Genomic DNA, 26769 nt, shown 5'->3' on the forward strand with positions numbered 1-26769 from the left:
ATGAAATATCCAATAAAAGTAGCACTTCTACACTTGACCAAAGGATGTCTGTAATTCAAATTTAATTAATCAGAAGGCATCGGGAATCTCTGAGGGTCTCCTTTAGGCCACTGCAAGAGAATACCCATTATGAATTTATAAATAATCTCCATGACAAGGCTTTTTCAAGGAAGTTAACGGATTTCCAGAAGCAGCGGGGAGCTGTAGTTTCTAGGTAACAGTGCTAAAAGTGGATAACGTGATAATTGTGCATGTGCGTGTGTGTGTGTGTGTTGGGGGGGGGGGGGGGGGGGGGGGGGGGGGGGGGGCAGAAATCCACTCAGAACTTTGAAGCGGTTCGTTTATATTTATTAAGGGGTGGGTTTTAACATTCTTGTCACATTTGAAAGGCTTCTCTAACTCTTCTGAAGTTCTCTAGAGAGTGAGCTTAACATATTACAACTTACGATGGAGGAAATGTCAGGAATGAAAGAAATAAAAAAACTAAAATCCTCTCGAAGTTTGATTCCTGCTCTCGTCTTGACCCTTTTGAACAAAAAACATGTCCCGGAATAAGATAAAAACAAAGAGAACTAATGGTGGAACAACACAAGCATAACAGGGACAGGGTGGAAGCTAGTCAGACAGGTTTGAAACATAAGGTCAACCAACACAAGTAAATAACTATGAGACTACTATAGCTATTATTTATATCATCTGTGCAGGATGAGTGATTATATACAATACATGTAGTCAAGACCTTGTTGCACAAGCATTTTCCATTATAAAAATAAAGTTTGGTCTTTCCTTTCTTCTGCTTTTGTTCCATTTCATGGCTTTCAGTTTAAACAATAAGACATTTCTACATTTGGTCTTCCTCAATTATTTCCTCCAAACTCTTACCAGTGTTTCAAAGACTACCTTCGGGAGCTGTTATCAAACACACCTCCTTCCGTTTGAATTCATGAAAGCATATGTCAAATGGAACCGATGCAGAATTCAGTCCAAAATAAGCATTGAAAAGTTAATAAAGTTCATCTAAATGAGCTTCTGTGTCTTTGTTAATGGAGCAGAGAGGTTTGTGTAAACTTTTCAGAATGGAATAGTTTTGTCTCCCAGACATCCATCTGATTTTACTGAGATGAACATGTCGTTTATGTTTGTCTGTTCTCATCTGCAGACACCTAAACTGTCTGTGTACTTTAAAACCTAATACACCTGCTGCTTAGGCACTAAGGATGTATATTATTGTAACACTGTGTGGTGACTGGGCTCTGAAAGAATGTATCAAGATGACGGTGGTCAGAAAATTAAGCCTTCCAGTTATTGGTTTCTAAAAGCTAAGGCAGTATGGCTGTACCTGCTGCGAATTGAAATATCATGCATTCAGACACATTACTCCTGATAAGGAAAAATGTCCTTCAGGTGAAGAAAACTTAAGCTTCTCAAACAGACAGGCTATTACTGGGACCGATAAGTCAGTTATACATAGAGATGGAGCAGTCAAAGAAAAGGAAAGAGTTTAAGCATGCAACCAGTCTGAGCAGAAAAGACAGTGAACATCAGTGAGATGTGAGAAAACAGCACACATGCATTTTTCAGGGAAACTGCAAAATGTACTTTGGAGTTTCCTTCTTTTGACCACAACAGACAGAGATTCAGACTGGAGCTCACTGTAGAGCTGACTAAATCAGACTATAGAGCGGCAGCATGAAGAAGAGTGCGACTCATTTGTTTTTCGATATCAACAGGGAACATTTACATGTTAAAGTAAAGATGAGATTCATTTCTGAGGCAGACATGGAGCTTTCAGCTTTTAAATAAAAATCAACTGCAGGTTAAACCCTTCGGGTAGTTTCTCTCTGTAGAAGCAGAAGAGCGCACTGATCCAAACACCGGTAAAGGAAGGCGAGAGGGGAAAAGTACAGGATGAAAACGCTTTTTCAGGCAACCAGCTGTACACATAATACTTTTCAGTTTCGCCAATCAGGTTGAAAACAAGCTGCTCTGAGATGCTACTGTAATAAATAAGGTCAGAGTTTGACCTGGGATTCTGTGGGGGATTGCATGGATCAAATTTAGCTTTCTCTTGGAAATTCACAGAAATGCACACCCATTTATACATACACACACACGCACACACACACATCCACAGACTATCGTCATCCTCTCACTAAAGGCAGGGTATCAGGAGCAAAGCGGTACAAATCAGTCATCTGCATATGGATCCATATTCAAACAAGTAAATACGGATATATATACAGCAGTAGTGAGCCTTCTCGTCACTATGGTCTCTGTGTGGATAGCAGCGCCACCATCCAGCAGGCTGGCTGGCTTCATGAAACTACACAAGAAAGTCAGTTTCCGACAATATTTTTGGTTCTTAAGCAAAAATTGTGGAGAATAAAATCCTTCGCTCTTCACTCCTTCATGAGACAGCATTGTTCCTTCTGTTTTTTCCTTCATCTTTCCAGCTCTTCCCTGTGCTTCCTCTACTCGTCTGTTAGTTTTCCAGCAGAGTTTTTTTGATTTGCTTTGTCATTGTTGGGGGTTCGCTGCCCTTCATCCACAGCGGTCTGTGAGGAAAGAGGAAAATGAGAACACGGTGAAGAGGAAAACAAATCAAACACATTTTCTATTGAGAAGAATAGAAAGAAGTTAAATGAACAACAGGAAGAGTCAAGGAAACATCTGCTGAATGGTAAATTAAAGGAAGAAGAGCGTCCGATTTCTCTACAATAAAAAAAAAAAACACGCACCACATGGCAAAGGTTTGTGAATACACAGCAGCAGTCGGGGGGGAGGGGGAGAGAAGAAAAACAGAAGAAGAAATCCAGAGCAAAAAAAGAAAACAACAGATGAGAAATAAGTAGGAGTGAAGAGGGGGAGTTCACCCTCCTGTGCTCTTACACTGGGTGTTTCACCAGACCAGGGATTTGGAGCGGGTGCTGACTCCTTTCCTCCTGCTGGCTGCTGCCGTCGCTGCATTTCGATGGCTTCGCTTATGAGACTCCAGATACAGCTGAATTGAAAGAAAAGTTAATTTACTCTAAGAACAAGCTTTCAGAGTATTTCCAGACAACTGTGAAAAGAGGAGCCACAAGTTACATGACCTGAAATAACAGAAAAGAAATAACTGGATTTATAATTCCGATTTCTAAAGGAATTATTACACAGCTTAACAAATTCACTCTGGTTCAACATCCAGGTAGAGAATTTTTCTTTTCTACTCTGTCATCTGGACGGGCTTATTTCTTACTAGAAAAGGCTTTTCTGAAAGAGAAATATCGATGCCAGAAATTAAAAATCTGTACCTTCTTGGCAAAGGCCCGCCCACACTGGTCACAAGCATGGAGGGAGAAATTCTTTGTCACTCTGACTTCAGTGGAGGACGTCCCCGTGCTGCTCTCTGATTGGGTATCGTGACGCCGGGTGTGGGGGGTTTGGTAGCTGGATGGCGTGGTGGCAGAGGCGTTCCGCTGATGTGAGTGTTTCTCACTGCGGCGGGTCAGCGGGGGGCTGACGGGGCGGTGCTGGTGGGTCTGCTGTCTCTCCTGCTTACGGGTGACAGGAGGGGACGGGGTGAGGGCTGGCGATGAAAGCTCCTGCTGTTTCCGAGTGACAGGGGCAGGAGGTGGGGCGGGGGCGGGGGCGGAGGAGGCTGAGGGCGCTGTCGGGGCAGTTGTGGAGCACTCTTGCTTGCGAGTGACAGGAGGTGAGGGAGAGGAGGAGGAGGATGAAGAAGCGTGACGTCCGTTCACTTCCTCTTTGATGGTGCCACTCGTCCTCTTGTTGGTGCTGTTGAGGACCACCTCTGCGAGCCTCTTCACCGCCCTGCTCTCCAGTTTGGGCATGATCTTTGCCAAGTATGCTGATGACTTCTTGTGGACTACAGTCACATGACGCAGGACGTCACGTTTGCGGCGTGACTCGTAGCGACAGAGAGGGCAACGGTAGAACTTAATGAAGATGTCGTTGCCATCTGTGTGTAGCTCGATGTGCTTTGTTAAGTTCTGACGAGAGCTGAACTGTCGTTTGCACAGTTTGCAAAAGAGCTGCTTGAAGTCAAAGCCCACAGACAGTTTGGTCATTTTGGCAGCCATGTTGCCACTGCCCACGTTGCCCCCACGGGAAGTCGACGAAGGTAAGGATGACGTGATCTTTGGGCTTGACGGGGCCTCCTCCTCCTTCACCTTCATGGCATTCTGCGAAACTCCTTTAGGTGTCCCAGTGCTGTCACTTGGAGACGGGGCAGGACTACTGTCAACGTCCTCATCATCATCTTCATCTGAGGGCTCTAGTGTTTCCTCCTTCACTCGGATATTGTTGCTCGGAGCTAAGTTAGTGGTGCTGCAGCTGTTTGGAGTGGTTGCTGTGGTAGCGGAGGTGGGTGTGGCAGCAGACCTGTTACTTTTGATGCTGTAGATCTTGTGAACTATACGCATGTGTCTCTTCAACATGAGCTGAAAAAAAAAAAACACACAAAAAATACATTGATAAAACATCTTATATACTCTCAGAACTCCATTTCAGTCCGTTACCAGGACCTGAGACTTTTAAAACAACAAAAAAAACTTTAAAAAGAAGTCCACAAACCAACCTGAGAGCTGTAGCTCCTCTTGCAGAGCGTGCAGCGACACGAGGCTGAGTTGGTCTGTGCAGTGGCTGGGAGCGGACTCTGAGGTTTGCCTTGGTTTTGGGTTGAAGGGGTTGTTTTAGAGTTCACAGGAGTGGACTTGGAGGTGTGACCACGTGTTGGAGAAGAGTTGTTGCTCTTCCTGGGAGGTGTGACTTCCAGTGAGAAGGGCTGGCCAGGCTGCGAGGCGATGCTGGGTGTGATGGTGTCTCTCCGCAGACCGCGATGCACCTCGTCAAAGTGGCGACGTACGTTGGCTTTGGTAGCAAAGGTTTTGAGGCACACTGGGCAGGACTTTCCAGTCGGTGTGCTGAGAGTCCTCGGCCGACCTACAGCACAATCAGGAATAATCATTATTTCAAAGTATAACATACCAAAACAAGACAAAAAACCTCAGCAAATTATATTGGTGTTTTACAGAATGTTTAATTAACTCTTGTACAGTAACCCATAAAAGTGAATAGAGCATATTATTACAAATTCTATTCTGTCCTTTTATATGTTGAAATACAAGCTCTGTTCATCTTAAGATACAATTAAAATTGATCGTTTATGATCCTGACCAATTTCTACATAACATTCAATGATTACTAGAAAGCCTTACCTTTCACCATGGAGAGCAGGCTCGTCGGGACTGTACGCGTCTCTGTGAACTTTCTGAGCTCCTCGAGTTTTGTCTGGTGCATTTTTCGGCAGTGACGTCTGATACTGCGGCGAGAGTTGAAGTCTTGACCACAAAGGCAACATGAGATAGTCACATCTTCAACCTGGATGGGATGAGAGAAAGAAAACCGATTTATTCTCTATCATAAATAATGTAGTGATTTCCCCTGCATACTGAATCTGAGACCTCTCACTTAGCTTTAGTCACCTACCCCACTATTAGACCCCTCTTCTTCAGGCTGTGGCTGCTCCTCTTTAGCCTCCTCCTCAGCCTCCCATCTCCTTGGTCCCTGATTGTGTCCTGGGCTGCTGTGGCTTTCTGGTCCACCTTGCTGGTTGGTCTGGCTGTTGTCCGCACCCTCCCCTGCTTCTCCTTCCCAAGCTACTGGACTCTCTCTTGCACTGTGAGGGACAATGAGACATAACATAAGGTAAGCCCTGCAAGACAAATTATACCAGAACATGTACATGCTGTGTTTGTGTAGATGACATGGTGTTACCATGACTACACTAAAATAAGACACATTTTAAAGGTTATAAATCAGCTGATTGACCTGGTTGTGTGTGATGGAAATCTCGCCATCTCCTCCTCAGTGGTGAGGTACTGGAACACAGCCTTGGTGGTGGTCTGGATGGGCTCTAATCGGACCACATAGTCCGGTACTTTGGGATATATAGCGTCCAAAAGATCCTTCATGGCTATACTCTGCCTGTCATCCCCCGATGAACCTGAAAGAAAACAACACCCCTCACTAGGTAAAAAAAAATACCACAGGTGCTTCTGGTCAATGCTACTATTACATGTCACTTTTACGGTCTGTTTAAAAATGTGAAACTACATCAGCTGGTTTCCTCAGCTTCCATGTAATCTCACTTTAACACCATTAAACAAATTAGAATCGATATTGCATAACAGATCATGAACACAAGGTGACCCAAAATGAAAACACTCCTACAAGAAAAAGGTATCATCACACAATGTAAAATTAGCATTCATTTAAATACAACAGTTAGGCTAAATAGTTACAAATCAGCTAATTAAAGAGAAAAAAGGAAAGTTGTGTTGACCTTAGAATAAATAAAAATGTTTGTACAGAAACAGTCATTGCACCCTCTCTAAATATCTCTGACCTTTACACTGAACCCAAACCAGTCTGCTTGCAATTGAAAATTGTGCACAGGCATCAGATAAAAGCATTAAAATCTAAACAGACAACACAATCTCACAGGGACCAGTCACCTCTCCTCTTCAATTTTCTGTAGTGTTACTGAACAAGAAGGTAAAATGGAAAGAAAAAAAAAGAAAGTCTAATGCCGTTAGGATGTGGCTGCGCTTTGTGCGACTGTGTTTAGGGTGACAAACATTTTCGGTTTGTGCACATTTGATTTGGCACACATTTTTACCAACAAAGAGTTTTTTATGCCATTGTACAGGCATACTGTCATGGCTAGATGGGGAAACATTTGCGTTTCAAAGAAAAGGCTTTGTGGTAACCACACAGTGACACACTTAAAAAAACCACAGTTAAGTCATTCATCAATATCATACCGAACCTCCAGTAATGAACTCTTGGTGGAGGAAAACTAAGTAACGGGGCAGAGGACAACTTCATCAGATCAGATTGAGATAAGTCTATGATGAGAAAAGTTCTTCTAACAGCTATCATTAAGAGTGGAGAGAACTGAGCAAAATATATTTGACTGGAAGCAGAGGGTATGGTGTCAGAAAAAATACTTCTCACAGGCTTCATCCTCTCATGGGGAGTCTCCTTGCTCTTCTAAGCAGAAAAGAACAGAGGGATGGACATGCACTGTGACCAATGAGAAGTTAAAAAAAAAACACTGAAAGATCCAGTTTTTTTTTTCTTGGCAATATAAGAGGAAAACTGTGCTTTCAGTAGCAGACATGATTGATGGATAGAACATGGAACTGTGAGCATAGTGGTGTATGTGTAAGAGTGCACAGACAGAGGAGATGATAGAAGAATAATAAGTACTAAGACAGATGGCGTGGAAGCAAGTGAGGGAGCCTTGCAGTGACAAAATTAGATGATGAAGACAAAGGCTCTGTGTGTGTGTGTGTGTGTGTGTGTGTGTGAGTAAGAGAGAACCTCAAGGAGTCCAATTGGAAGTCAAGGTTAGCTCCTGCCTTGTTCAGGGAATCACACTTGTCCTCTGGGATCCCTTCAAATGTCTTATTTGATGTAATCAGCACTCACAAAAGCCCTGGACTCAGACCTTATTTGCCATTTACTTGTTCCTCCCACTGATTTGCATACCAGAATATAGCTGTTTGATCGTTTTAAAGCTTTTTTTGTCCTTTGATTTTAAGGCTTTGACAGCAGAGCCAGAGTTACAAATAGTCATGCATAAATGTTGTGTTTAAACACATGTCTGGGTGCTTATGAGGCGTGTCACTGACCGTCAGATTCAGGCAGCCGTGACAGGCAGTAGTACTCCTTGTGTGTGATGAGATTGGGCAGGCCTCTGAACAGACTGCGACACAGTTTACACTCAAAGATGGTGTCCACCTCCCTCAACAGCATGTGTTTCAGCTGGCTGGTGCCTGCAACACAAAGACAAACAATCATGACTACCATCATTGTTTTCACAGTTTTTGTCGTGAACATAGTATGTAAATGTCATCAAATCCTTTATCTTGAAGGCTTTGCATGTTTTTTAGGTTCCACTGAGCTCTGTCTGAGACGAGTAAGCTGATGGAGGTGAAATTAATCTATATATTCTGTCTTATAGCTGTTAAACAGGAGTCTGCAATACTGTAGACACAGCTTCCTGTTGACTGTGCACTGTGTAGAGTGGAAGAATAGAAGATCCAATATCATATCTAGATTAAAACATAAAGAAGCATTAAAAATGTCTGAAAGAAGGCTTGTAGTGATATCAGATGGACCTAATGCCAATCAATAACTATTTGGCTTTTTAAAGGATTTTATGTTCGTCTTTGTTTGAAGTGCTCCGTTTGCACCACGATCGCCTTCTCCATACCTACCATCACCGTGTCGACTCAGTGGTTCAATTTTAATCAGATTTGTTGATATTGACGTTGTAGACAGATGACACTTACTTGTTCATAGCAGGCAGCAGCATAAGTGTTATGCTCTGGTGGATATTTTACTAAATGTGTGGATGCACGTATACACTCCAACACTCATCTTAGGCACAATCAAAGTAAACACTGTTCTTAAACCACAGAAACACACATACACTGAAGACTACTTTACTTCATTGTGTCTGTATTGTTTTTGTAATGGCTTAGCTGAGATGCAAACATAGTTTTATTCAAGATTTGAATGGTTTTGCAAAATGACCCCAGTTGGCCCAGACAGGCCTTGAAAGCATCCTCTACCTCCAGCTTTGTAGAAATTTGTTGGCTTTCCTTGTCTTAAGTGTTTCTAAGTGGGATTTGACTGTTGACTGTACAGCAAATGCATGATTTAGATTTTATAGGTTAGAATATTCCAAATTCTTAAGACAAGGTGGAAAGGTTCTGTTTGGCTTGGGGATGCCTTGGTGTGTGTGTGATGGATGAGGAGAGGGGAGGGGATCATCATCTGCTAAGACTGTTGCACCCAGAGAACCAGTACAAAAAGGGATGAATGGATAGATAGATCAATCAATGCATAATGAAAAAGATCATTTGTAGTAGCTTTAGGCTCAAAGTGGATTACCTTAAACCCTCAACTTCTCATGAACCATAAATCTCATCAACAACCACAGAACTGTGTCCTTCTTATATGAAAATCTACTGCCACAATTCATGGGTTTGAGTTGCAATAGCACTCAATACAGAATAAATACAGAAGACACATATTTAAACAGAAGGCAGAAATCAAGAAATAAGATGATAGACAAAAGGAGTAAGAGACAGCAAGAAAACACAGAGACACAAACCAGATCTGAAGCATTCAATTATCTGCTGAATCCCTGACTTGGATGTCTGCAGAGGCTGCTGGAGCAGAGGAGGATCACCAGGCTCCGCACAGAGACCTAGACAGAGGGAGAGAGACAGCATTATATCAAAGTCTGTTTGTAATTACATCCGAGTACGACAGTCTGAGAAATACAGCATCGCCTCGAAAGTCTGGGAAGCTGCTAAAAACAAGAGCACACACAAACGGGTCTGTACAGGATAGGGGTCGATTGTGACCTCATTGCCCTCCTTCAGACACATCACACGTGATAAAAACACGTACACCATTTATGTGCATGCACATCATCGACTGTACATTTTCCTTCTGAGATCAGTATCACAACAGACCGACAGTACCAGATGCTGACATGAAAAAATGAAAACAATCTTTACAAAGATAATCTCTCTGTGGTTCTCAGTCACAAGAGAGACTGACAGAAAACCTGCAGTGCAGAACAGAAGCCTGTGATGACATTTTTCTTTCCCTTCCTTTCTGTCCAAAGCTGGTCAGAGCCAGCACAATGCCACTTAATCTTTCAAAACAGCAATATGACCTGGAAGGCATTTATTGATGTGTATTAGAGAAGCTTTTTTGTCTGATTCACTCGAGGGGACGAGTCATGCCTGATGATGGTAGCAATTTAAACAAGAATACTGTGAGCCAGTCACATTTTCCTTCTCTTGTTTTTGGATTTCTGTAAGTTGTGATGAGCTTAGAATGAATTATTTTCACTTATTGGTTTCACTTATAGCTTTATTTTTCCTTTAGTTTAAGTACAAAACAGCAGGGGTGGGGCTTTGGTTCCTGCATTATTGATAAAAGCTGACTATGTCTGCAAGATGGACAACAAACTACTCTTCTTGTGCTACTTGCTCTATAAAAACAGGTAGTGAGAGAATATATTAATGCATGTGTTACTTTTTTAAAAATCAATATCATCTTGACAGCTGCAGAACAATTAAACTGTCAAACAAACCCCACCACAGATCCTGAACCACCTCAAGTACGTCTGACACTGATGTAAATGGTGGAAAACATTGTGTCTGAAGCAGCAGAAAGGCGTTTCGTAACTACAAATACAAAGCCCTGCCAGTGTTTCCAGCGGCAACAAATGCCCAATGTTTGTTGATTTTGAGGCAGGCACAGAAATTGCAGCCAACAAAACAATTTGTATTGAGTCATGAGGCACAGTTGTCAATGAGAACATGATGCTGTGCTTCTGTTAACCCACAAAAATGGTTTTAGTCTGACATATTTACAGACTTTTGTTATTTTTCCAAGATAGAGTTAACTCTGGTCAGGTGACCGGGCCAGATATCAGTGAAGTTCATCTTGAATGATCTTGGCACGGGCCCTCATATGTAGTATGGGTACATGAAGCTGTGCGATATGGCCAGCGTGTTTGCATGAGTTGAGCTGGTAATAACCTGCAGACTGACGCAGCTTGAAGCCGGGTCGGCCTGTGCCAGCCAGCTCTCCCTCATGACCCCCATCTCAGGGTTAGACGCAGTTCATTCATGAGTCCAATGCTGGTCTCACCCACATCGGACTCACAAATTAACTGTACGATGAGTAAATACACTTAATATGCACATCTGTTATCTGTAAGCGGTAAAAATGGCTAACAGTCAAAAGGGATAAAAACAGTAGCCACATACAGAGAAATAGGAACATTTTCCTCATCACCATCCCCCCACAACTCATTGTACAAGCTGCTATAGTCTCAGCACTACAGGTCAGCAACCCCCATGACCCCTGACCCCCCTCGCAGGAGAGTAAAAGATCAACTACACTCACTTTTACCAAGAGCGCTGCAAGTGTTGCTTAAGCAGAAGCATTTGATATCAACCCACAGCAGCAGAGTTATATGTGAGATACATACAGAATTTTTTTTTAAAGTCCAGGAGAAAGAGGACGGCTAAAACAAAAGTCACATTATCATAACTGTAACTTTTGTCAAACCATAAACACTTCAGGACACCTGGGATTTTTGCAGGACAACAAACTAGAAGAGAGAGCACAATGTGGCTCAGTTTTGGGTCAGATTAGGATCAACATTAGTGTTCAAAGCTAAACTGTCAGAGTTTGGACTTGACTCTTAAGATGGAAAACTATATATTTCTCTGGACTTCTAAGAGCAACCCGGGTCTGTTGAGTTAATACAATCCTTGTGACACTATCTGAGTCAATGCAGGAGTTTCAGAAACTCCTGACTGTCAGAAACATTTGACAACCTGGACTGAGCATGGTGCACACCTTCAAAAAGCGCCTCCTCTTTTGAGCGGTCAATTTCTCAGTGGGAACAAACCATTCAGTTTTATTTTTGAACACACAAGTAGCTATACTCCAGTGCTCTGGCTGTGGAGCTCCACGGGAGGCTGATAAACAATTTCAGGCTGAGGATGGATGAATCAAAGCAAAAAAACATGAAGAGGTTTAAAAAAAAAAAAAACACACACCTGTGTTATGACCGTGGTTGCAGGCAGTGGTCTGCTGAAACTTCTCCTCAGTCTGGCAGCTCTGGTCCCTCATGTCAGTGGCGGTGCCCCTTTGGCTCTCAGGTAACAGAGGGGGAATGGGCTTCCACAGGGGTTTGGCTTGGGGCTGGTTAGCAGAATCTGTCTGTTCCTGGGCGTCCATCAGAGTCTCCACCTGATCCAAGCTCTCTGACGACAGCCCAGCTGTAGCAGAGGTCTCAACATGGATTTGATCTCCTTCTCTGGGCTGTGCCTGTGGCGGATGTTTGGTGTCCAAATGGAGTGGGCCTTCCTCCATCTCTGTCTGACCACCACTCTGTGAGGCAAAAACCAGTGATAACAGCAATTACAAAATGAATAAATAAAATTGAGTAAAAACCAAACACATAGTTATTACCAAAGCCACCATTTGTATAATGTGATTTATTGCTTGAAATCAAATAACCGTTGCTTTTGGGTTGATTAAGAGGGTGTTGGATATAGCAGCAATTTTGGTCTGCAACTGAGATTGCAGATGATAGTTTTTTGACACTACTACTACTAAGCAAAGTAAATGTTCCTATTTTATATATATATATATATATATATATATATATATATATATATACACACATATATAATATGGTGCAGTAAAAGGGGCAAAGTATAAGACCATTACGCTCTCAGTAGAGGTCATATACATGTAGGAGGAGGCTATATTCCAGCCGAGGGCAGCGACTGATCTGACCAATTACAAGCTGGCACTGGTACCTGAGTAACTAATAACTAACTTCTTTACGCTGGTGACCCACTGGATTAGACACTGCCTTGGCTGGGGATAAGCATTTCTAGGCTGTCAACTTCCTAAATCGTTTACTACATTGGTTACCAGTATGCCAAAGTTAACCGGATTAGCTGCTGTGTTAGCTCGTCTTCATTTCTAGCGCCAGATTGCGTGGTACGCTGCTGCCATTAACTGGCTGTTTCTGCAGTCTGTGGCTCTCACCATAGAGGTACTACTCGTTCAAAACTCCAATCTAATGCACAGCCGAGATAATAGGCAGTCCAATGAGTAGATGCATGACATGCCCAAATTACCACCCAGGTCATACGAGCAGTTGCCCTCTCATTTGCCACTGCTGACTGCTCAGTTAGCAGTGTCGGCTGATCATCGGTCAGATCAATAACTGCCTTTGGCACAAATATAGCCTCCAACTGTAAGTACATTCCCTCTGCAGAGTGCTTGATAGTCTTATATTTGGCCCCATACATGGTGTCTGAAACAAACATTCTGAGTTATATTTAGAAATTTAAGGATCAAACAGAAAGTTTACTCTGCCATACAAGGACAGTGCTGACATTTAATACTTATTCAAAGAAAAGTAAATAATGGAATAAGTTCAACATGAACTAGTCATTAGAAATAAAATGATTAGCTGTCCATCGCTGGATAAATGCTGGTATGAATGAAGGGCCATAACAGATAGGTGTGCTTCATGTCATGCTTCCAGAGCATCTGGAATATTTGTGAGGCAACATTAACTTTGTCCCACATAGTCACCCTTGAGCAGATAAGTGACTCCACATCAACTTTTCAGAGAGTGCATACACACATCTGTCAGTGTATGAGTGGTGTTGACATCCTTTCGCTCCCAGTGCCCAATCTTTACTCCTCTCCCACCCAACCACCAATTTATCCTCATTTTCTCCCTCTGTCTGTGTCTGTCTCGCGACTCCTTGTGTCCCTGCTGCCCTTGAAGATGGATAAATGACTCCAGCTAAGACACATTACAGCACATTACCACAGAATAAAACGGACCACTTGGAAACTGTGTCATTCCACCCATGCACACACACGGCAAGCCGTTACATATTCAAATGGCCATAAGGCAAATTAACATCCCGTTACATTTGTCAGTTTGACATATTTACACGATACACACATTAAGCCACCATCACAGCCGCTGAGCACAAACATTTTTATCTGAACCAACAGGCCAGCTAGCGTGAGAGAAAAAAACAAGATGGTGTCACTTTAACAAAAAGCAGAAACTTTAACATCAGATTCAGATCAGGTAGAGCCCCCATTCAGCTAGCATTTGCTTTCAGGCAGTCAGTCAATCAGTCAACTATTCATGACTCATTTTGCATTGGGAAGAAGTGGGCGCAAAGCATAAGAAAAGGGATTGATTAGAGAAGGTGGACTGCCCATGAATTTCCACTCCCCATAGGCTGAAGCTAAATTGGGAACTTGGATTGCAGGGTGTACGTATGAATTATTTTGATGATTATTAAACATGACCAGTATTCCACAGTCATATTGTGACTCACACAACATACATCATATGATAATGATCTGAGTTACTTTCATTATTAGCCTGAGTATATATCATTACATTTGAAATAAAAATAATGGACACGACATAAGGATGCACTCAATTTCACTAGGAGGGGGTGTTTTTACATCAGTCTTCAGAGAACTGAGTGACAGATACAGTACTTGTTATAAATACTGTTCAAAGACATAACTGAACGCTTCTAAATGTTAGACAGGCAGCTGCGCGTTATTTCTGATATCAGGGTGGATATTTTTCCTCTCTTTTTAACTCTTGTACAAGAACTCTCTTGTTATTGATTATTAAAGAAGTGACCATGTGAGTCCTGATTCAGTCTAAAGTATCTGATGGGGCCCTGGTCAGTTTTGATTGATTGATATTGAGGTCAGTGAGTACACAAGAACTCCAACGTTATTTTTCAACGTGAGCTGTTGTCAACATGTCTGCCATGTGGGAATATCTTTAAGTGAAAAACGTGAGCAGTCCCACGGACACCTAGAGTTAAAACTAAATGCAATAAGTTCACTCAGCTTCTGATTAGTTGCAGAAAAAGGCCAATTCTTTCCCTTGACTGTTGAATCAGAAGCGACAAATTGGAAGCCAAATTTAGCATCATCACCAATGAAAACTTTAAAGAGAAGACAGAAGTTTTCACTTGAGAAGGCAAAAAGGAATAAAGAGAGGGTGATTGAATAAATTACCACCCCGATTGCTACTGACGTTTTTAGACCTTACTTTCAACAATACGTATCCGACTGAGCACTATCCAAGTAGTACAAAAAAAGTTTGTTTTTTTGTCTGATTTGACTAGAATTGGCTTTTCCACAAACATCTGAAGTTCTGGTGTTCATCAAATTCATCATTGCTTAGCTTCCCTGTACACAGAATTGATTCCTCATCAGATCAAAAGCATACAATGCTGCGTCATTTCTGAATCTAATTCAGCAGTGCATATAAAGCAGCCAATCAAGGATGGGAAACACATGGGAAGAAGTAGCATGCCCACATTTTTCTTCATAAGTTTGCAAGAAAGGTTGTTTTACATGCTGCATTGCAGAGCTACTGAAGTGTTAAGCATATACAAGGCATTGATCTTACTAACTGTAAAGTACAGCCACCGGGAGGAACATGCTGCCACTGATAAGGTTAATTGGCAACAGGTCAGTGAAATAATTCCCCATGTCAAAGTATCCTCGGGCAAGACACTGAACCCTGTGTTAGCTCCAAGGCATCCATGGGCAGGTATATCTCACAAGCTGTTTTTTATTGATGATTTCATTGCTGACAGAAAGCAGGAGCATTCAATATGCCCAGACACAGGTGAGCACATCAAAACATGATATCATTCAAATGGGACAGCAATGATAAGGCCAAAAAATGGCCAAAGCAAACTAAAGACTTCTAGATGGAGAAGTGGAATAAACCCTCAACTGGTTGACTTTAATGTGTTCGTGGTCAAACTCAGTAATTGAATGTAGTCAATTAGTTTAATTTAAAACCTGTGTTGAAAACTTACAGCAGCAGCTTTCCTATAATTTAGGTGGATTTCTCCCAATAAAGTGGCTTTTTCTTCTACAAGGTCACCTGATATATTGCCTTAACACACGATATGTACCACATATTTGAATGGCTTTGGACTGGTATAACTAATGCGATATATACTGACAGAGTTAAGTTGTTTGGTTAGGGTCTTTAAATACAGGAAATGTGATTCACAATCAGTCTGTGTGGGAGTGGAGGGGAGGGGGAGGATTGGACAACAACATCTGGGTATTTTTGTCTTCAAGTACCTGTCTGCGTGGACAGTGAGAGGTCTTCCTCCCAGCTGACTTGTGGGCCTTCACCATGCTGCCAAGACTGGCCTGCTGCACCAGATGTTCACTACCAGCACACACCTGTAACCATGCAACAAGACTCTGCATGAGCCAAGTACGGCACTGAATGAAACACCACTTTAGCTGGATGTACTTCTAGAAAATGTAATGTAATTACTTTTGTTTAATGTATAAGCGAGTGAGAAATGACTCCTGTTTCTGTGTCACAACGTGTTGGCGAGTAATATGCAGCAAAAACACACCCATAACAGCACAGGAAATGTTATTTACAACCTGAAAGAACTTTCTGTCAAAATGATAAGCATGTGACACTCTTTTTAAATCATCATGGTAGAAAGCAGTGCAGTTGTTTATGAATAAAATCATTCACAGAGCTGGTAAACTACATGAGCAGATGGATCAATAACTAAAATTCAAGCTGCCAACATCCACACCCACAACTTATTTCTTTGGCAGTATTTCTTGTGAAAGCGAGGATTTGAAAACACAACAAATATTACAGCATTGTGTGTGTTACTGGCTGTTGAGTGCTTTGAAACCACAATATTTTAAGGACATAAGAATGGTTTCTCACAGTGCAAATTCAACTGCTCTTCTTATTGCAATCACTACAATCACTGGTCAAGGTGCACGATCGCTGTATACATTTAAAACTCTGAACTCTCCTCCCTGCATCGCTGCAAATGGACATACATAAACTTATTCTCCTCTGAGATGGGAAACGTGCCGTGAGTTGTCACCTAATTTCATGAGTAACATTGTGATCATAAGTTTAACTGAAAACATAGAGCTGAAATAACATTTGCTGCTGCCCTCTAGTGGCCTTTTAAGTTAAAACTGCTCTATGTTCTGAGCCTTGTGGACTCGACATGAACATGTGCTAGATTTAGCCACAACAAACAACAACAAACAGTAGTTCTAACTACAGTTAGCAAAGTGGCATATTTGCTCCTATTTTGCTAGTTAATAAGCTTTAAACACTCACAGAGTCAAATGCTGGACTAAAGTGTCTGCAAATGATTGTGGCTTAATTCATTCTAGTCTAAGGCTTCTTTTTTGACCCAAAAACTTAAACCATCTACTAAAACTTTGAATTTCACAGATTTAGAAAAGACTGGAAACTAGACTATAGAAGTTAAAACTTCTGTTAAAAAGCAGGGTGTCTTCATATCAGTGTGGTAAAAACCTGTGCCCAAAATACACGTGCACATGGAAGATATTTTTGTGAATTCATGATAACCTATAAGGAAAACTGTGACTAATAAACTAATTGCTTAAGAAGAAAAAAAAGAGTGGAACTATGTTGAAGGATTCAAAATTATTCAAACCTGACAGAAATTAAACCACTTTTGATTTAATAGCTCATTAAACTCAACTGCAGAGCTGGGTTCTACGCCTACAATAAAATCATTAAACAACAGTTACATATGTGTCAGTGTGTGAAACGAGCCTCAACATTTCCACCGTACAGCCAATGTAAAAAGCACAAGGAGTTGTAGTTTTTAAAAACCTCCAGCAGAGGGAGACAAAGCATACATTTAAACGGTTTCTTTAATTGAAAAGTTTCGTAGTTCTGTGATGTCTCCAGAACAGAGGATATTAAGCATTTAACAAAAAAAAAAAGCGTTACCATGACAACATCGGTCTCTATGTACAGATACAGCTGGACTGTAGAAAATAACACCAAGGAATAAATCAAATAAGTAAAAAAAACAAAGACAACAGGCAACTATGTTGAAAATAATTCATCACTTATGTGATTTGGAACTTAAAGGCACCTATACTGAATGGCGGCCACTTGAAGGACAAAAATAACAAATCAGTATCGCGTTAATACTTTGAATTGGACAGTTTGTTCCCTTAACTATATAAAAAAAAATACATTTCCAGACCTTTGAAAAGCACTAATAAGCTCTCTTTTCTGAATCCCTACTGTCAGCACTGATGAAGAACCAGTTAAGCACTTGCAATAACTCAACAACAGAAGCTACTTGAAATGATGAAGCTGCTTAACAGCTCGAGTGTAGCCTCAGTTGAAGACGAGTAGACAAGAAAATGTCAGTGTATCTATCACTAGTGGAATGAAGCACTAAAGCAAATGGCACTTGCTGTTGGCCGGTTAGTGTTATCCCTAAACCATTTTGGAGCAAAAGGCAAACTTTCCTCCTTAGGACTTCATTGTATAGAAATCTGAATTATCAAACAATTCGCTCTAAAAATATTTTGATTAAGAATAGTAATACACAATGCACATCCACAGCTTCTATTATTACTATAAATGAGTAAAAATAACACCAGACTTTAAAGGGAATTTGATACTTTAAACAGAGAGAATGACCCCTTTCCTTACTACTGAGGTCAGGAAACAACCTTGTTTGAAAGTCGTGTTCCTTTACTCAAAGTATAAGAATTTAAGTTGGTGTAATCTGTCCAGGAGACAATATATTTCAAGCTCTGCTAGATTTATCCCTCTTTCACTCCTTAAAGAAACAAAACCTCAGGTTTTTTAGTGTGTAGATGGCGCGTTGTCATAACTTTGGAACGGTTTTCCTTCTATTGCTTGAAAAAACACTTGGCTCTGCTGATGACTCTACTCTGTAAACTCAAGAAAGATTAAACTGACCCCCTATTATGCATTAGCATGTTAGCTCTGTGGCCCTGGAAGACCTGTTGGAGGTGTTTGGCAGTGTTTCACCTGATGCATGCTGGGATGCACTCTAGCACCCTGTCATCCAGGATCAGAATAATTTGTTAAAGAAAATGTGTGGATCAGTGATTTCAGCCAAATGCTCGTATGCAACACTGCAAATGAAAGCATCTGTGCATTTGGGAGCTTTTAGAAAGGGTCAAAAACTTGTCTACTCTAGTCTTCAATCACATCTACAGCATCAGCATATAGTCATCAACAAATAAATTTATCTTGGGAGAAGACTCATTTAAATGTACCACGGTTTCCAGAAGGATGCAAATCCCAAACCAAGACCAACAGAAGCTAATTACTTTGTTGATGGATATTTCATAAAAACCTGACATGCAGCAGTCTGCTGGGCCAAACCAGACTTTAAAACCACAGAATCAATCACCTGCGCACAGCCTTTCTCTTTACTTTTTTAAAGGTGTAAGATATATGAAGCAAAGCTTTCGAAGAAACTTGTTTAATCGCATGAAAACACCGATGACACATATGCACACTTAACACGAGGGTCCCCTCCCGTTTCCATGGCAACAGACACACGGTTATGAAGGATTGAGTCCCGTTATGACTCAGGTAATGACAGTGAAGGTGTCTGGGTTTGAGGATGATTAGCATCCGCGCTCCAACCTCCCAAACTGTACTCCACTTACAACTTTTCACTGGACAGAACAAAACAGAACTGTCTTTAGAGGTCAGGAAGATATCAAACATATGTAATTTCAAACTAACAAAGGAATAAACGACTGCTGAATATTCTAACATCAATTAGAGCTGATGACCTCCGCTTTGATTATGAGAAACATGCCCACGTAACCCCGAAAAAAAGGATTTTGTCCTGGATTTGCTATTATGCGGTGGAAATAGAAAGAAAATGACTCATTCCTCAGCAAGTGCTGAAAGAACAACTTCAAAAGATCAATGAAAAGGGGAAAAAAAGGTTTGGAGGTGTCATTTCCTTCCTTCCTCAGAAGAAGAGTACTTGATAAACAACTGATGATGATCGGAAAAACACTGGAACAATGATTTCACAGGCTCCAATACTGCTGGAAAAGATAAGCCCGGCTGTAATGAACAGGTGAGATGTGAATGAAATGCTTAAGGGACTTGTAAATAAAATCTTCAGGCTGACAAGCCTAAGAACTGATCACCAATGGCTAATTTTCTGAAATTAAGTCTGTCTTTTGACCTAGAATGTAATACAACTCACTGCCTCCTTCCATTACACTTTATCTGTATCCCACGGTTCTGATACACCTAAAGGTGGCTTTACTCTATAACCACTTCCAGCAAAACAAGCTACCCGATATCCATTGTTCCGTATTTCGAAAATACGCCTGATTGTAAGCATACGTTTAATGCCGTGGTTCTGAAATCAATTTGTCAACAAGCTTCCCATTCGGAGCCACCTCTTCTTTTAGAAGACAGATCCTCATTTTCACTTTCAGAGACAACAGATGAAGTTTATCGAAGAACTTTCCCTCTATGTCAAGGTGAGGCCTGACCCTCTCTGCTCTTTAGAAAATGAAGAAACAAAACGAAGGACAGTACTGACAATGATGTGACCAGGTGACAGAGTTCCTCGGTGCTTGAAGAAATACACTTTCTACACACAATCGCTGACTGGTGCGGCTCAGGTGTTGTGCTCATTACATTATCTCCGCCTTATTTTGCCTGATGCTGGTAGAATTTCAAAATAAGGTCCTTGTCTTGTAGTCGTGTCAATGCTCTGCTGTCTGCACTCTTGGAATCCTGGTTCTTGATAAGTCACAACATTAAAGCCACAGACAGGAAAAGTAACGCTGTTCTGCTTCTTATAATACAATGTTCTGCAGGGAACACCTGCATCCTGGCACTTAAATGGATGTTTCTTTGACAGCTGCCACCTACCCAAACCTTTTCTGGACCTGTCACACCTCCCTACATAGGAACAGCACAGCACAACAGCAGCAGCCTTCCCCGGCAGCGAGCCCCGGCAAAGACTGCTCAGGAGGAACTAAAAAAACACAAGAGTCTGCTGTGTTCATTCAGCCTCTAAGCGCCACAGATACTAATCTGATCTGAGGGAAGACCCCACTCCATAACACAGGGCCCACCCCCAGCATCTATTGCTGACATCCCGGTACCAGACAAACTGTCAGATGTTTTTTTTATTCCTGCCATGACTGGTCAGAGCGCTTTCGATGGCATGTGGAGAACCAGCTCAGTATTAGGCGGGTGGTCATAATGTTACGGCTGATCGGTGTAAAGACAAAATATAATTTAAAAAAAGGATATTCACACAATTTCATCTCTGTATCGAAACAAAAAACAACTAATTGACCTGCTGTCAGGAGCTGACATTATAAAACTTGCATCCTCACAAACGTGTCACCAAGTCGACATCATGTCCACATCTAGAGTATGTTACCTGAACAGGAGTAAAAACCTGGCTTCCTGAGACTGACCTCATTAGACATGAGATACAGATGTGAAACAATACAATTCTGCAGTATACTGCACACTGTAGCAGGAAACTCTAAAATCCTCCCCTGTAATGTTTTAATCCCAAAACAGACAAGTAGCTGCTGAGAGGTGAGTAACCCGAAATCCGTCTCCTGTACGTCAAATTTCAGTTCCTGTTCAGATTGTGTTGCTCTATAAAGTTTAAAGGACTAAAACAGGGGCTAATAAAGGTCTATAATCAGTTCAACTTTCTCTTCTGTTGTAACTTACATAACCCAAACAAGCCAGAACACACTTTGTGACAGAACAGCAACAACAAGCACAACAGCAGAATTACTCAAACTTCTGCTGGAGAATCCAAGCAGAATACGAAAGGAGTTTTCAAATAAAAAAGAATGTATCATTTCTAAAAGGTACATTGTGCAGTGTTGATTCAAAGCACATTGGAGCAATGCGAAGAGGTGCAGCAGCAGTGTGGGAAAGGAGCAGGGACACAGATTTAAATAAATATAGCCATGGGATATGCATAATGGGCATTTTCAGGCCAGGTTCAATGCGCAGCGTATGGTCTTTGATATCAAGTCTCTGAAATGTACAACTTAATACAAGCACTCGACTGTACATGGTGAGCATTAATTAGCCAAGAAAAGCACCCATGAAATCCAAAACACACACAGGTCACCTGAGATCCCCCCCCAGCCTTACTGAGTTAACACCGTTGGGAAAGCAGACTTGAGCAAATGTTCATCTAAGAAGTCGGTGACACATCTATCTCTGTGTAAAAAATATAGGTCTTTGTTGACAGGTCAAGCTGTGCTGAAAACACTGTTCACCTTCACCACTGACACAACAAGATATCTGTTAAAGTTAAGCTGGGTTCCCCGGAGGAATAACAACCCAGCTAACCCTATAACCCCTACTTTAGAACTAGTTGACCTTTACTTATTGAGGAGGAGATGCTGACTTTCTCGTTACCTTGGGTGATGGAGGTTTCCCCACCTGTGTTTCCATTTGCCTTACTGACTGGTTGTGTGACTGACAGGTTAACAGGTTTGTTGACTGGATTAACTTTCACATTGGTTTGACAAGCTGACTCAGTGACTGAACACGGCACCACATTATTAAACCAACTGAATCATACAGTGACATCACAGAACTGTTGCCATAAGCATCCACTCTGATAAAAACAATCATACCTGTAATATAAGGAAGAGAGCTGGGCAGCCTTAGATCTGAGGGGGTCAAAAGATGAATATCTTATATATAAGAATAAACAAGGAGTTTTCCCCCCGGCCGTTTCATTTTAATTCTTCTATCCCTATTTATATATCCGAGTAACTTTTAAGCTCATGAAGAGAGTTTAACTACCCACCTCTGCTGTGTCAAAAGTCATTAATGTGCTGTGTTATAACCTCCAGTGGGGCATGTCCTGCCAGTGTTTGTGTCCTGCATGCAATGCAAAGCTCTCAGTCAGATAACCAAACAGTGAAAAAACAAAATCAAACAAAGATGAGCAGTAATTGGGAAATCCTATATGTCATCAAATCAGGTGTCCAGCTCTGTGCACGCTGCAGGTGATGATCTATTTATTTGGATACACCCTTAACTTCTTGACACACTAAATCTGGTAGTAAAAGCTACAGAATGGAGACACTTCTCTATAAATATAGTACAAGCAAGAATGTTTTGGGCTTAACTACATCGGTCATATGTGGGTAAAAATATCAATTATGATTTACTAAAATACATAATTTATTTTGGTATGACTGATGCTGCAATTCGAGTTGCTTCACATTTCAGTCTTTTGACGCCAAATAACTTTTACTTCCGAACTTGAGGCTAAAGTTTTTGACAATCAAATATAAATCCCCTTTTCCGCAAAAGATAGCACGAGAAATGGTTTCCGTGCTGTCAGAAACTGCAACTGAGAATTTCAGGACTTTTTCACTCGTCTGAGGGCTGTTGGATGAAACCATGCGCGGTACCCAAAAGCGCAGCGGCAACAAAAACCCTTCCTGAGTCAAAAAAAGAGAAAAAACAGCCCCGTTCGTCTCCAAACCAGAAAAGCGTGGCGCGTCGTGGGTGTAACAAACAATAAACAATCCAGTTCATATCCACTGTCAGAATCGTAATCCAAGCTTACTCTTTGCGCTGGTAATAAAGGTTTTACGGTCATATCATTACGGTCCAGTGGAAAGATGTTTATCCAGTGATGAGCGAGTCCTCGATAGCCACATGCACCGAGCACCATGAGGGAAGCACCCGACGGATATACTTCTCTCAGACTGGCCTGTCGAGCCCTGAAGCAGGTTTAGACCGTGTGTGCACGCATCCACTTACGCATCACAGGCAGAGCGATGGAAACTCAACCAACCCGAATAAACTGAGCGATCTTCCGCGTTGATACGGAATCCAAAGTCGGTGCACCACTTGAGAGTGGAAGCGCACGGCGATTGTTTCTGCCTGGGTCCTTGTCTATTGGTTCCCTTTCAGCTGGGGCAGCGTCAGCACACACACACAGTCTCCATTTGCAACTCCATCGCCCCCCATGGGCGTGCGAGGCCGCGGGTTGTGACGCAAATGGCACTGGGTGATTTGCAAATGACATATCTTTCTAATACAGTGTCGTCGTCACGGTGACGGGTCCGATTCACCGGATATTTCACGCAAAAATATCCATCCGATGGTGGGTGACGAGTAAATAGAGGCGGACGAGCAGTTCGCTCTACGGGGATGCGGTTGCATAACTCGGAAAACTTAATAAAAATGTGCACTGAGCGAGCGATGTGCAATCTCCGTGGATGATGTTTCGTGGTAGTTTCAATCTGAGCGTGATGGCCTGCACCATTAAACTCTGCAGCCGATCAGTCGTCGACTTTTGGCCACAGGAGGAACCAAGCAGAGCGTATGCACAGGGAACCCAGTGGCCTCGCTATGGTGGATGTGTGGTGGCCAGAGCTAGGACGCATGCACGTAGCTGACGGAGAGAGACAGGACAGCCGGAGTGGGACTTAGGACCACATTCACAGGCCATAAAGGGCCCGCATGAATACTATTGTGCTCTTTTATCCAAGTGTCCCCAACTATTTACAAAAGGTTGGCCAACCACACACAATATAATATCGCGGCGAAATGGTGGCGGCGGTTACAGCAGCTGCCACTGTTCTCTGCGCAAAGCAACAGCACAATCATTGCGCAGCGCCGGACTTCCCCAGTTTTGTTCAAACTGTGTGATTCGTCCAAGAGACTTTTATTTTTTATCTCATTCAGGCTGTCCTCGTCTGGCAAGCAGCGAACCAGAGCGCAGGGCAGTCTCCTCTCTCATGGCACGATTTGCATCGCCCCCATTATCCCCGAAAATCTCTTTTTACACGGTTATATTGTCGGGATAAAAACACCACTATTTTCGACAACAAAGGAGCAGCTTTATTTGATCAGGGGGAAAGCCAAGTATAAAACATATCTTTCAAGCCTTAAAAAGAGAGGCCCCTCATAGCGATTGCAGCATGGTAGGGGAGTGCGGCGTAAAAACGAGCTAACCCGAATAAAATACACACAAAGACACGGTACAGCACGACCATAAATACGTCCATCAGCATTATAGCAATAACACCCATTCACCCGCGGTCTTTTGGGTTGGCCTTTAGCCGGTCAGAACGCTAAATTTAAGAATGTAAAACGCTGCGTTTTGCGGCTCCGTGCCACCTTTTCCAAGAAGCAGCTTGGCGCACAGGACCGGTGACCCTTCCATCTTTGCGCGTCCTTCTACCGAGCGAAATCACCAACTATCTCTTATTTTGACAGTTTGCTATTGAATGAAAGACGTCGCTGTAAGCGACTTTTACCTTTGAGGAAGTAAACGCTACGTGTAAAGGCTGCTACAAGTCTCTGAAACTATTCCTCTCCCCTCCGCGGCCAGGCAGAAACAAGAGGGCGATGACGCCATTTTCTGCAAAAACAACCATGCTCGGAAAGCCAGAGCGAAGGAGGTTTAACCCGCTCCGTAGCTCTCCAGTTCCGCTGAAATGTATTTTAAACAGATCCTTACCTTGTATTTCTGAAATGGGTGGCGGTATAATGCGATTCAAGGGATAAAACTGCGCGGTCGTCGCTACTTCGACTCCGGAGATTGTTTATTTCGCCTCCCAGCGTCCCCGGTTCACTCTGAACAAGTTCCTCTGCGAGCCGCTGTCTTTGTGCACCCAGAGGAGCCACTCAGCATTAAACCAGTCTCTGCGCAAAGGTGCACCCTTTACGTCCAGTTTCACCTGGAAATGCCGATGATTCGGGGCGACGCTGAGGGAAAAAGAAAGAATTTGATCAATTTTAATTCGAAAAAGTTCAATAAATGACCCTGCTTTTCACTGCATCCACGCTTGTGGGGCTGATTTATAGCCCAAAACGCGCAACCTTCTCAGCTCTCCACGAGAGTCCTCGACGCAAACGCAAAGTAAAGCGGTGGAGGTTACACCCTACCAGAAGTTGATCCAACAGAAGAAATACTTTATATCACCAGTTTAATTAAATGTCGAGTCAATCAGGAGATTAACGTTTAGGAGACCAAAATGAGAGTGGTCAGATTTGTGGCCAAAATTACGTTTAGACATTTACCAATAAAATATCTTTATTTTAGTATTATCCAACAGAGGATTTACAAATGGATTTCAGCATAGCCACACATATGAATATTTAATTTTCTTTGTTTAAAACCATCATGAGAAATTTGTGATTTTTAACTAGAACATCACTTCCTGAACTGTGCACGAGACGTTTGTTTATGAAAATAGTTTAAAAAAAAAAAAACATAATTAAAAGTATTTTTTTACTCTCATTTTAACTTGAAGTCCCTCTTTGTTCCCCCTGAACAAAACGTTATGATAAACTAATCTCTCATAGTTGCTGTGATTGTTTTATCAGGGCATGGGAGGCTTACTTAATGGGGCAACCCAGCTGGGGCCCCAAGGGTGCATTGTCCCCAGGTTCCAAGCTTTTATTTACCATTATTGTTTATATATATATTTTTTGAAAGTCAATCAAACTACCTAGACAAAATTTTCTTAGAAAGCAACGGCAGAGAGATGCAAAATGACTAAAACAACTGTTAAGGAACATAAATTGAACTCAAACTAATAAAATACAAATGGTACAGAAAGGGAAAAATGCCTACAAAGAGATGATAACTACTGCGAGGAGATGAAAAAATGATAGGAAAGGGACTAAATTATCGTAAAACACATAAACAACTTCTTCAAGAAATCAAGAATTCAAGCGATTAAAACTACAACACTGAGATACAAATGACTGCACTGGAGCTCATGCGTAAACAGAGAATCACGTAAGTTGACCACAAAGATGCGAAACATTGCGAAAAGTTGTAAATTAAACTAAAAGACAAGAAAAACAAGCACAACGCGATAAATAAAACAATCACATAGATACAAAAACATGCCACAAAGAGGTAGAACCGACTAAAAAATGATTAACAGTGAACCCATAAAGACACAACATGGACAGAGTTAGACAGAAAACCAAAGACAGAGAGACATGTGGTAACCACGAAAAAGACCATAAATGGGAAGAATGGGGGACTTTTACAAGTCTCTGCCCAGAGGTTTGTTGTCCCATGATCCGCCCATGGATCTGGCTCACCTGTTGACTTTTGGGTTATGCAGTATCTTGATAAGATTCTCAGTGTGATCATATAGTTCTGTCAACAAAGATTTTTTAAAAAAGTTACTTATCATGTCACAAATTAATGTAAATATCAATAAATAAGCATCATTCTTGTGCAAATT

At 41.8% G+C, this 26769-nt stretch overlaps 1 protein-coding gene across 3 annotated transcripts; it reads right to left on the reverse strand.

Annotated features, from left to right (window-relative positions):
• Nucleotides 1-326: 326 nt before the first annotated feature.
• znf800b (zinc finger protein 800b) lies at nucleotides 327-25186 on the reverse strand. 3 transcript variants are annotated; one of them, XM_072377272.1, is made up of 12 exons: nucleotides 25023-25186; nucleotides 15793-15897; nucleotides 11670-12003; nucleotides 9191-9286; nucleotides 7701-7844; nucleotides 5833-6007; nucleotides 5491-5680; nucleotides 5220-5382; nucleotides 4580-4944; nucleotides 3294-4442; nucleotides 2890-3001; nucleotides 327-2555 (listed from the first exon to the last, which is right to left on the reverse strand). In XM_072377272.1, the coding sequence occupies exons 2-11, from the start codon at nucleotides 15847-15849 to the stop codon at nucleotides 2900-2902; spliced, it is 2775 nt and encodes a 924-aa protein (XP_072233373.1). In that variant the 5' UTR covers nucleotides 15850-15897; nucleotides 25023-25186; the 3' UTR covers nucleotides 327-2555; nucleotides 2890-2899. The 3 variants fall into 3 exon arrangements, with proteins under 3 accessions (XP_072233373.1, XP_072233374.1, XP_072233372.1); XM_072377273.1 differs by lacking the exon at nucleotides 15793-15897; XM_072377271.1 differs by lacking the exons at nucleotides 15793-15897; nucleotides 25023-25186 and adding an exon at nucleotides 13280-13517.
• Between the last annotated feature and the right edge of the window lie 1583 nt (nucleotides 25187-26769).

Source organism: Leuresthes tenuis, unplaced genomic scaffold, assembly GCF_036924035.1.
Source record: "Leuresthes tenuis unplaced genomic scaffold, fLeuTen1.0.hap1 SCAF_23, whole genome shotgun sequence".
Taxonomy (NCBI): Eukaryota; Metazoa; Chordata; class Actinopteri; order Atheriniformes; family Atherinopsidae; genus Leuresthes; species Leuresthes tenuis.

Coding starts and splice junctions, on each gene's coding strand:
- znf800b (XM_072377271.1), bottom strand. CDS start 13,369: ATGAGGATAAATTGGTGGTTGGGTGGGAGAGGAGTAAAGATTGGGCAC. Junction 12,004..13,279: donor CCACTCATACACTGACAGAT/GTGTGTATGCAC, acceptor TTTGCCTCACAG/AGTGGTGGTCAGACAGAGAT. Junction 5,681..5,832: donor TTTCCATCACACACAACCAG/GTCAATCAGCTG, acceptor TGTCCCTCACAG/TGCAAGAGAGAGTCCAGTAG.